The sequence below is a fragment of the Hibiscus syriacus genome, unplaced genomic scaffold (genome assembly GCF_006381635.1).
Source record: "Hibiscus syriacus cultivar Baekdansim isolate YM2019G1 unplaced genomic scaffold, ASM638163v2 tig00007204_pilon, whole genome shotgun sequence".
Lineage (NCBI taxonomy): Eukaryota > Viridiplantae > Streptophyta > Magnoliopsida > Malvales > Malvaceae > Hibiscus > Hibiscus syriacus.
This window is the reverse complement of record NW_024062129.1, coordinates 203,617-214,300: the sequence shown is the minus strand read 5'-3', so window position 1 is coordinate 214,300 and position 10,684 is coordinate 203,617. Positions and strand designations below refer to the sequence as shown.

The 10,684-nt window shown below is 31.2% G+C and overlaps 1 protein-coding gene across 1 annotated transcript; it reads left to right on the top strand.

Annotated features, from left to right (window-relative positions):
• The first annotated feature begins 4,008 nt into the window (after nt 1–4,008).
• On the top strand, nt 4,009–6,185 carry LOC120201406. The gene is made up of 3 exons (XM_039202021.1): nt 4,009–4,315; nt 5,248–5,328; nt 5,935–6,185. The coding sequence occupies exons 1-3, from the start codon at nt 4,009–4,011 to the stop codon at nt 6,183–6,185; spliced, it is 639 nt and encodes a 212-aa protein (XP_039057952.1).
• The last annotated feature ends 4,499 nt before the right edge of the window (nt 6,186–10,684 follow it).

Genomic DNA, 10,684 nt, shown 5'->3' with positions numbered 1-10,684 from the left:
TAGACTAAGTCGATTTGCTGCAGAGTTCCTCAAAACCAAAAAATCCAGAGTTGACAGGTTCATTGCTGGGGTGGATGCCAAATATAAAAAGATATTAATTTCTCACAATTTTACTACTTTTCAAGAAACTATGAATTAACCAAAGGCTATGGAAAAAGTAGATCTTGAGGAAAGTGTGGAGACAAAGGCTTAGACCAGTAAAAGGCCTAGAAGTTCTTTTACTGCCATCATTTAAACGTAGTAAAATATTTTCATAGAAAATTGTGCAGCGTCAGGATCTTCAATTAAAAGGGGATATTCTGGAGGAAAGACAAAGCAGACTTAGACAACTACTGCAGGTACTCGAGGTTCGAGATTTCATCTTATTCCGGAATGCAAACACTATGGAAAGAAATATTCTAGTAAGTGTTGGTTCATTGGAGGAACATGCTACCATATAGGCAAGCTGATCATTTTAGAAAGAATTGTCCAGAGGTTTACCAGATTAGTCAGTGGTAGCACCTCAGAAAGATAGAGGTACCAAAAGCGGAAAATAAAGAGTATCTGAGGTTACATCTAATTTAGAAGACAAGACTACTACTCGAGCATATAATATCAAGACTTGTAATGATCGAGAGATAGTAGCAAGTACGTTCAAACTCTTTGAGAAACCTATATTTGCATTGATTGATCCATACTCTACACATTCTTATATTAGTTGAAAAGTAATACTTGAAAGAAATATCTCAATAGAACTAATTTCAAGTGAAGTGGTTGCTACCAATCCAATAGGTCAAAGTGCCAAAGTAAGTCGAACATACAGAAAATGTCCTTTAAAGATTCAAGAAGTAGAATTCTGAGCTGATCTTATGGAATTACCATTCAAAGAGTTTGAAATCACTATAAGAATGGATTGGTTATCGATATATGATCCTACGATTAAATGTCAATTGAAAAAATTAATCTTAAAGGGACCAGATGACTCAAAAATAATATTTATAGGCGAAAAGACTAATTATCTGAGCAATTTTATATCAGCTGTAACTGCTAGAATTTTATTATCACATGAGAGTGAATCATATTTATCTCATATTGTAAATACTAAGGAAACAAAGATAAATCTAGAGGATATCCAATGGTAAGAGAATTTCCTGATGTACTCCCAAATGAATTGCAAAGATTACCTTGTAATGCCCCAAATTTTATATAATGACCAAAATATAAAATTTGAAAGTTTAGTGTCCAAAGTATAAACTTTGAAAAAGTTTAGGGATCAAAATGGTAATTTAAAAAGTTACATTTTGACCTCATAAATAAATAGTTTACTGCAAGAATAACTTTTCTGTGAGAATCAAAATTTTTGTACAGATTTTGTATTAAAAGTTATAAAGCGATAAAGTTTGAGGAAATATTTGGTAAGTCGGATCGAATAGAAAATTTAGGAAAATCTTAAGGATGTTAAATTATTATTAAAAATATTATTTCCACATTTTAAAATGTTGGAAAATTATATAAATCTTTGGATTTGAGGATTTAATTCCATGATTAATTTGGACCTTTGGATTAAAGTGGTAAGATTGTAATTTTTGGAAAAAGACAAGGCCAAATCGGTAAAGTAAGATTTTGTTTGTTCATCTTTGAATTTAGTAAGATGATAAGGTTGAGGTGTCTTGGTTTGATGGTAAATATGAAGTTCCATTAAGCGTAAATTGGTATTTTCCCAATTAAATGAATTTAATATTCATTAAAGTTTAAATTAAAGATAAATTAACATGAAATTAATTTAAAATTCATGCCAATTTGTTATCATCTTCTCCACGTGCCGTGAACCTCCTAAGGTAAGAGAAAAAATTTTGATTTTCATTTTTGAGCAATTTCCTTTGGATTTCAAGTTATATCGTGAAATAGAAAAATTAATCTATTCGAAAAACGCTATCTATTGGTACCAATTATGCTTGCTCAACTTGCTTGATTTCAAAGATCTTAATTCTTAGTGTTTGTGTTCACATTAGGGTTTTTGAAATTGATGATTAATTTGATGTTTTTGAGGTTGTAGATTAATTTTCAAGCTTGGTTGATGATTAAAACTGGTTCAAACTTCCTAGAAATGTTTCTATGATTTTCGGCCAAATTTTGAAATTATAGAACTTTGTGTTTTGATGACAGTTGATTAGGGATTTGATAGTACATATGATGTAAGGTTGATTGGAAGTTGATTTCATGTTTGAATTGAATCAAAATCGAGCAAAATAATGAAAACCTAGTTTTTAAGGTTTAAAGTATTCGACCAAGGCATGTTTTAGTGAGAAAAATTATGCAAAAATTATGTAAGGGCTCAAAATGAAGTAGGAAATATGTAACAAACCTTAGAAAAATTTGAGAACCATTTTGTAATTTTTTAAAAGTTGGGGGGCCAAGTCAAAAATTTTGGAAATATTGTAAATGGTTGTGTAATTGTCTAATAGTTGATGTACTATCCTGGAAATTACTATTTTGGAATTGAAATGAGTGTTAAGATGTAAAATATGACTATTTTGGAAGTTTGAAAAGTTTGGTGATTTAAGTACAATATTCGTATAATTGGCGAGCTTAAATGTAATTGTGCATTTGTAAAAGCAATTGGGTGGTATTAATTTCAATGCTGGAATTTTGGTATTAAAATTTTAAGTGATAAAATGGTGAAAGACCATTTTGTGTAAATTGGAAAAGTTGGTGCCAATATTGAAAGAATTATTAAGTGTTCAAGTATTTTGGTAGAAAATAAGTTTCAAGTATATTATGGATTTTGTTTTGGAGATGTGTTTATGTTAGTAAAATACTAACATAATCGACATCAATTTGTGATTTTGTACATATTGTAATTGATTTTGTGATCGAAGCAAATCGAATATAAAATGATATAGTGTGGAGCATAGTGAGACACATCTTTTGATATATATAAAGTGTCAAGGTGAGTGTAATAGATGTTATTTTGGGTATGAACTACCCTAATGTTTATTACATGGTTATTCGCTGCTATGGATGATTTAATACATGACTAGATGCCCAAGTATGTTATTGAGGTTTAGTGGTATTAATGGCATGTCGTAGAGTGTAGCAGCTGCAAATTTAAGTAGTACTAGAGTGTCTAATAAAGACACATAGTACAAGTCAGGTGGGCAAGGCTCGACCTCAGCCCTACGATGCATTATTAAGTGAGCAAAGCTCGACCTCAGAACTATTGTGCAATATTTGACTCCTATACCGAGTTCCTAATGGATTAAAAATTTTGGACAATTGTTGCTGGTATAAAATGATTTTATTTATATTATGTCGTTTTGATTATGACATTGGAAAATGAAATTAAATTTATTGCATGATTTGTATTGCATTGTTTATTGTGCTTAATTGCCTCACTAAGTTTATACTTAGCGTGTAATGATTTTCACACGTAGGTAAAAACCAGGATTAGAGGTAAAGAGTACAGAGCAACTCCAAGCATAAGGGAATATATTACAATATCAGTAAGACATCCTATGATGAAACTTTGACTTAGTTTTGTGGCATATACTTACGAATGTCCTATTAGTTCTGTTTAAGTATTTTGAAAACTTGTTTGTAATGGATAAACTGGATCATTTTATGCTATTTTAAATATGGATAATATGAACCATTTTTTTTATTTTGAGTAGACATATTTGATATACATATATATGTTTTGAATATAATGTGATAGTTTTACTTGAGATTCTATTTTTGCATTATCAATTACCATTTTAAGAAAATAAATTTTTAAATCACTTTTGAATTTGGAAATATTTTAAGAAATTCATGTGCTATCTATAATCTATATTGGTTTAATTATACGAGTTTTAGGTGTTACATATATTGGTATTAGAGCTACATGTTTAGCTGTTTCAGGACATGGAAAAAGTCTATAATAAGTTAAGATTGTATACATGTCATTAGGATGTCAAAAGTTTATTGATAGTTGTATATATACTATGATGATTCTTATTAGTGAGTAAAGTCGGTCTTTACTAATGTTAGATGATTTTGACTGTGTTTAGATATAAGAAAGAAAGGAAAAAAGGTAAGAAAATTAATAACGTTGAAAGGAAGGTCGAGATCAAAACAGATCCAAAATTATCCGATATTTCTTCATCATCACGCTTTAGAAGAGTCGAAGTTGTCAGAGATTTTCCTTCATTTTGTGGAAGAAATGCCCCAACGTTTAATGATGTTTCTACACAAGAGGAATCAATTAAAACGATTAAGCGAATTACAATAGAAGTTGAATCGGATGAGGATCCAGAGGAGATTACTGAATCTATTGACGACTCTGAGGTTTCGTCAGGTAAGCTTAAATAGTTGAAGAATATTTAAGTTAATCATTAAATTGTTTAAAGAATTATTGATTTGAGGAAGTGGTAAATAAGTTGTATGCTAAAAGTTTAAAGAAATCTGAGTTATTAGTGAATCAAATGATAATTAGCTTGAATGAGAGTACATGTTAAGTTTTATGGACTTGATAGAATTACCTTACGAAGGTAAAATTGTTAAATGGATTGTCTTTCCATTCCAGGCTATAATGAATTATTGCGTAGATGTAATTGATTCTCAAGAACTTGAAAAGTTTCGAGTTCATATTGGTAGGAAAAATAGAAAATTTGTTTACTAGTTCGATTTTAGCATTAACTGTTATGAAGTTATTGCTACAAATTTTCAATTCTTCAAATTGAACGACGTGGACATTTAGACTTTTATTTGAGATGGAAAATGTTTCAACTGCTCGAGAATATTTTCTATGGATCTGGAAAGGTTATACGAATTACCTTAAGAAAGAAATAAGGAATTCTAAAATAGAGATATTCAATTTGACTTGATCTTAAGTGATATTATAGTGGAAAACCTATGGGTCATGGTGCAAGTGCGAGTCAGACAGACAATAATTTTTGGATAAAGATTCAAGAGGCTATATTCCAGGTGAATCTTATGGTATTATCATTTAACGAGTTTTAGATCATATTGAGCATGAGTAGGTTGTCTCTGCAGTCAGGTTGGGTTAATGGTCTCAAAAAGCGATTAATTTAGAAGGATGTTAAGAAATTGGAAATTTTAGTGATTGATGAATTAGCGAAATAATCACTAATGTGATATCAACAATGGTTACGATTAATTGATGTAAAAAGGATGTATAGTTTTTCTAGCTAAGTTAGTAAATACTTAAGTATATGAAGTAAGTTTATATGATATTCCCATAACTCGGGAATTTCCATATGTTTTTAGATGAATTATCTGGGTTACCTCTAGATCGAGAGGTGGAATTCAAGATTGATGGTTATCAGGGCATTGATCTTGTTTTTATGGGTTTGTATCAAATGGATCAGACAAAGTTAAGAGAATTAAAGGCCCAATTGCAAGAGTTGCTAGATCGAGGATTCATTAGATCTAGTATTTTACTTTGGGGTGCACTGGTGTTGTTCGTGAAAAAGAAAGATGGATCAATACGATTATGTATAGATTATCACCAGTTAAACAAGGTGAATATCAAGAACAAGTATCCTCTTCCGAGAATTGATGACTTGTTTGATCAACTTAAAGGAGCAGCAGTTTTCTCGAAGATTGATCTTCAATCGAAATATCACCAGTTAAAGAGTAAAGAGAAAGATATTCCAAAAACAGCTTTCAGAACATGGTATGGGCAATACGAGTTCATAGTAATGTTTTTTGGTTTGAAAAATGCTCCGGTAACATTCATGGATTTGATGAATAGAGTATTTCAACCTTACATGGATCAATTTGTGGTGGTATTTACTGATGAAATTCTGGTGTACTCGAAAACAAGGATAATGCATGATGTTCATCTCTGTACTGTGCTCGAGATACTTAAGGATAAAAATTTATATGTCAAGCTATCAAAGTGTGAGTTTTGGCTGTCAGAAGTTACTTTTCTTGGTCATTTTCTTTTGGCAGAAGGCATAAGAGTTGATCCTAAGAAGGTTCAGGGAATAATGGAGTGGAAACCTCTAACGAATGTTACAGAGGTTCGAAGCTTCTTGGGATTTGCTGGCTATTATTGGAGGTTTGTGAAAAAAATTTTGATGATTGCTTCTCCATTGACCAAGCTCTTGATAAAGGATGTTTCATTTACTTGGACTGAGAAGTGTCAAGGGAGTTTTGAATATCTAAAGAAAATTTTAACGGAAGCACCAGTGCTGGTATAACTGAAGTCTGGTAAAGAGTATATGGTGTATAGTGATGTATCTCATAATGGTTTGGGTTGTGTACTTATGCAAGAAGGTAAGGTGGTAACGTATGCTTATCGACAACTATAGACACTTGAGAGAAATTATCCTACTCATGATCTTGAGTTAGCAGCAGTGGTTTTTGCTCTAAAGATTTGGCGTCATAATTTGTATGGTGATCGATGATACATCTACATGGATCATAAGAGTCTGAAGTACATGTTGACTCAAAAAGAGATAAATTTGAGACAGAGGAGATGGATATAACTCTTAAAGGACTATGATCTGATCATTGATTATCATCCAAGGAAGGCAAATGTTGTAGCTGATGTACTTAGTAGGAAAACTTTTATAGCTTTGCGAGCTATGTATGTGTGACTATTGTTGAAAGAAAATGGCACATTGTTGGTTGAATTAAAGATAAAATCGATGCTTCTAGATCGGATAAAAGATCTACAAAGGGAAGATGAGAGATTCTTGGAAAAAATGCACTTGTGGAAAAATGTGAGACTAAAGACTTTGAAGTCAGGTCTGATGGATATCTGTATTACTGAGGAAAAATCTACATTCCACACGATGATGTATTGAAGAAATATATTATTTCTGAGGCACATTATATTCTGCTGACTATGCATCCAGGCAGGAACAAGATGTATCGAGATGTAAATAGTCGATTTTGGTGGCCGGGTATGAAAAAAGTTGTTACTGAGTTTGTTGCTACATGTATGACGGCCAACAAGTAAAAGTTGAGTATCAAGTGCCTTCAGGATTGTTGCAACAGATTTCCATTCCATACTTGAAGTGGGAAAGAGTCACTATGGATTTTGTTACAGGGCTACCTTTGACATAAAATGAGAAGGATTCTATTTGGGTTGTAGTTGACCAGTTAAATAAGTCGACACATTTCATTTCAGTGCGAATGGACTATGCATTGGATAAATATGCAGAGTTGTATATAAAGGAGATAGTTAAGCTGCATGGAGTGCCAGTATCGATCATATTTGATAGGGATCCAAGGTTCATTTCATGATTTTGGAATTATTTGCATAAAGCTTTAGGTAGATGATTGAATTTCAGTACAACCTTTCATCCGCAGACGGATGGTCAATCAGAGCGTACTATTCATATATTAGAAGATATGCTGAGGGTATGTGTGATTTAATTCAAGGAGTCATGGGAAAAGTATTTGGCTTTAGCAGAATTTTCCTATAACAATAATTATCAATCGAGCATCAAGATGGCTCCGTATGAAGCTTTATATGGGAGAAAATACCAAACACCATTAAATTGGTTCTAGTTAAATGATCAGAATCTTGTTAACCCTGATTTATTAAAAATATCAAGGATAAAGTGAAGATAATTCAAGATAATCTCAAGATGGCATCTGATCGACAGAAGTCTTATGCAGACTTGAAGCGAAAAGAGATTAAATTTCAAGATGACAATAAAGTTTTTCGTAAAGTATCGCCTTGGAAAAAGATATTGCGTTTTGGGTGGAAAGGAAAACTAAGTCCAAGATTCATTGGACCTTATGAGATCTTAAAGAGAGTCAGACTGGTGGTTTATCAGTTAGCATTACCTCCGGAGTTAGACAAAGTTCATAATGTTTTCATGTGTCGATGCTTAGAAAGTATCGATCAGATCCTTCAAATGTCATTGCATCAGAGGAAATTGATATCCCAGATTTGACTTATGAAGAAGAACCAATACGGATATTGGATCGAGAAATCAAATAACTGTGTAGCAAGACGATTACAGTAGTCAAAGTGCTTTGGCAAAATCATAAAGTCGAGGACGCTACATAGGAAGAGAGTAGGACATGAGGAAACAATATTCACATCTCTTCACTACAGGTAAGTCTTAAAATTTGATGACGAATTTTATTTAACAGGGGAGAGTTGTAATACCCTAAATTTTTGATAGTGACCAAAATATAAAATTTAAAAGTTTAGTAACCAAAGTATAAACTTTAGAAAAGTTTAGGGACTAAAGTGGTAATTTTAAAAAGTTACATTTTTACCCTCGTAAATAAATAGTTATAAAGCGTTGAAGTTTGAGGAAAGATTTAGTAAATCGGATCAAATAGAAAATTTAGGAAAATCTGAAGGATGATAAATTATAATTAAAACTATTATTTCCATATTTTAAAATGTTGGAAAATTATATAAATCTTTGGATTTGAGGATTTAATTCCATGATTAATTTGGACTGTTGGATTAAAGTGGGAAGATTGTAGTTTTTGGATAAAGGCAAGGGCAAATCGATAAAGTAAGATTTTGTTTGATCATATTTGACTTTAAGTAGATGATAAGGTTGAGTTGCCTTGGTTTGATGGTAAATATGAAGTTTCATTAAGCGTAAATTGGTATTTTCCCAATTAAATGAATTTAATATTCATTAAAGTTTAAATTAAAGATAAATTAGCATGAAATTAGTCTAAAATTCATCAAAGTTCATAATGTTTTTCATGTGTCGATGCTTAGAAAGTATCGATCGAATCATTCACATGTCATTGCATCAGAGGAAATTGAGATCCCATATTTGACTTATTAAGAAGAACCAATACGGATATTGGCTCGAGAAATCAAATAACTGTTTAGCAAGACGATTACACTAGTCAAAGTGCTTTGGCAAAATCATAAAGTCGAGGACGTTACTTAGGAAAGAGAGTAGGACATGAAGCAATATCCACACCTCTTCACTACAGGTATGTCTTAAAATTTGATGACAAATTTTATTTAACTGGGGAGAGTTGAATACCCTAAATTTTAGATAGTGACCAAAATATAAATTTTGAAAGTTTAGTGAAAAGTATAAACTTTAGAAAAGTTTAAGGACCAAAGAGGTAATTTTAAAAAGTTACATTTTTGCCATCGGAAATAAATAGTTATCAAGCGATAAAGTTTGAGGAAAGATTCAGTAAATCGGATCGAATAAAAAATTCAGGAAAATTTGAAGGATGATAAATTTGAAATAAAAATATTTTTCCACATTTTAAAATGTTGAAAAATTATATAAATCTTTGGATTTGAGGATTTAATTCGATAATTAATTTGGACTATTGGATTAAAGTGGCAAGATTGTACATTTTTTATAAAGTCAAGGGAAAATCGATAAAGTAAGATTTTGTTTGTTTATATTTGACTTTAGGAAGACGATAAGGTTGAGGTGTCTTGGTTTGATGGTAAATATAAAGTTTCATTAAGGGTAAATTGGTCTTTTCCTAATTAAATAAATTTAATATTCATTAAAGTTTAAATTAAAGATAAATTAGCATTAAATTAGTCTAAAATTCATCAAAGTTCATAATGTTTTTCATGTGTCGATGCTTAGAAAGTATCGATCGGATCTTTCACATGTCATTACATTAGAGGAAATTGAGATCCCAGATTTGACTTATGAAGAAGAACCAATACGGATATTGGCTTGAGAAATCAAATAACCATGTAGCAAGACGATTACATTAGTCAAAGTCCTTTGACAAAATCATAAAATCGAGGACGCTACTTAAGAAAGAGAGTAGGACATGAGAAAGCAATATCCACACCTCTTCACTACAGGTATGTCTTAAAATTTGATGATGAATTTTATTTAACGGGGGAGAGTTGTAATACTCTAAATTTTAGATAGTGACCAAAATACAAATTTTGAAAGTTTACTGGCCAAAGTATAAACTTTGGAAAAGTTTAGGGACCAAAGAGGTAATTTTAAAAAGTTACATTTTCCCTCGTAAATAAATAGTTATAAAGTGTTGAAGTTTGAGGAAAGATTCAGTAAATCGGATCGAATAGAAAATTCAGTAAAATCTGAAGGATGATAAATTAGAATTAAAAATATTATTTCCACATATAAAATGTTTGAAAATTATATAAATCTTTGGATTTGAGGATTTAATTCCATACTTAATTTGGACTGTTGGATTAAAGTGGCAAGATTGTAATTTTTGGATAAAGGCAAGGGCAAATCGATAAAGTAAGATTTTGTTTGTTCATGTTTGACTTTAGGAAGATTATATGGTTGAGGTGTCTTGGTTTGATGGTAAATATGCAGTTTCATTAAGGGTAAATTGGCCTTTCCCTATTAAATAAATTTAATATTCACTAAAGTTTAAATTAAAGATAAATTAGCATGAAATTAGTCTAAAATTCATGCCAATTTGTTATCATCTTCTCCAACTATCATGATCCTCCTAAGGTAAGATAAAAAATTTTGGTTTTCATTTTTGAGCAATTTCCTTTGGATTTTAAGTTATGTCGTGAAATAGAAAATTGATCTATTCGAAAAACACCATCTTTTGGTACCAATTATGCTTGCTCAACTTACTTGATTTCAAAGAACCTAATTCTTAGGATTTGTTTTCACACTAGGGTTCTTGAAATTGATGATGAATGTTGATGTTTCTGAGGTTGTAGATTCATTTTCAAGCTTGATTAATGATTAAAACATGTCAGACTTCCTAAAAATGTTTCTCTGATTTT

What these genes read in the sequence shown, in the direction of transcription:
- LOC120201406 (XM_039202021.1), top strand. Translation starts at nt 4,009, where the DNA reads ATGATTTTGACTGTGTTTAGATATAAGAAAGAAAGGAAAAAAGGTAAG. An exon ending in CGACTCTGAGGTTTCGTCAG is followed by an intron (nt 4,316 to 5,247) that starts GTAAGCTTAAAT and finishes ATATGTTTTTAG; the next exon opens with ATGAATTATCTGGGTTACCT. An exon ending in CATTGATCTTGTTTTTATGG is followed by an intron (nt 5,329 to 5,934) that starts GTTTGTATCAAA and finishes TTCTTTTGGCAG; the next exon opens with AAGGCATAAGAGTTGATCCT.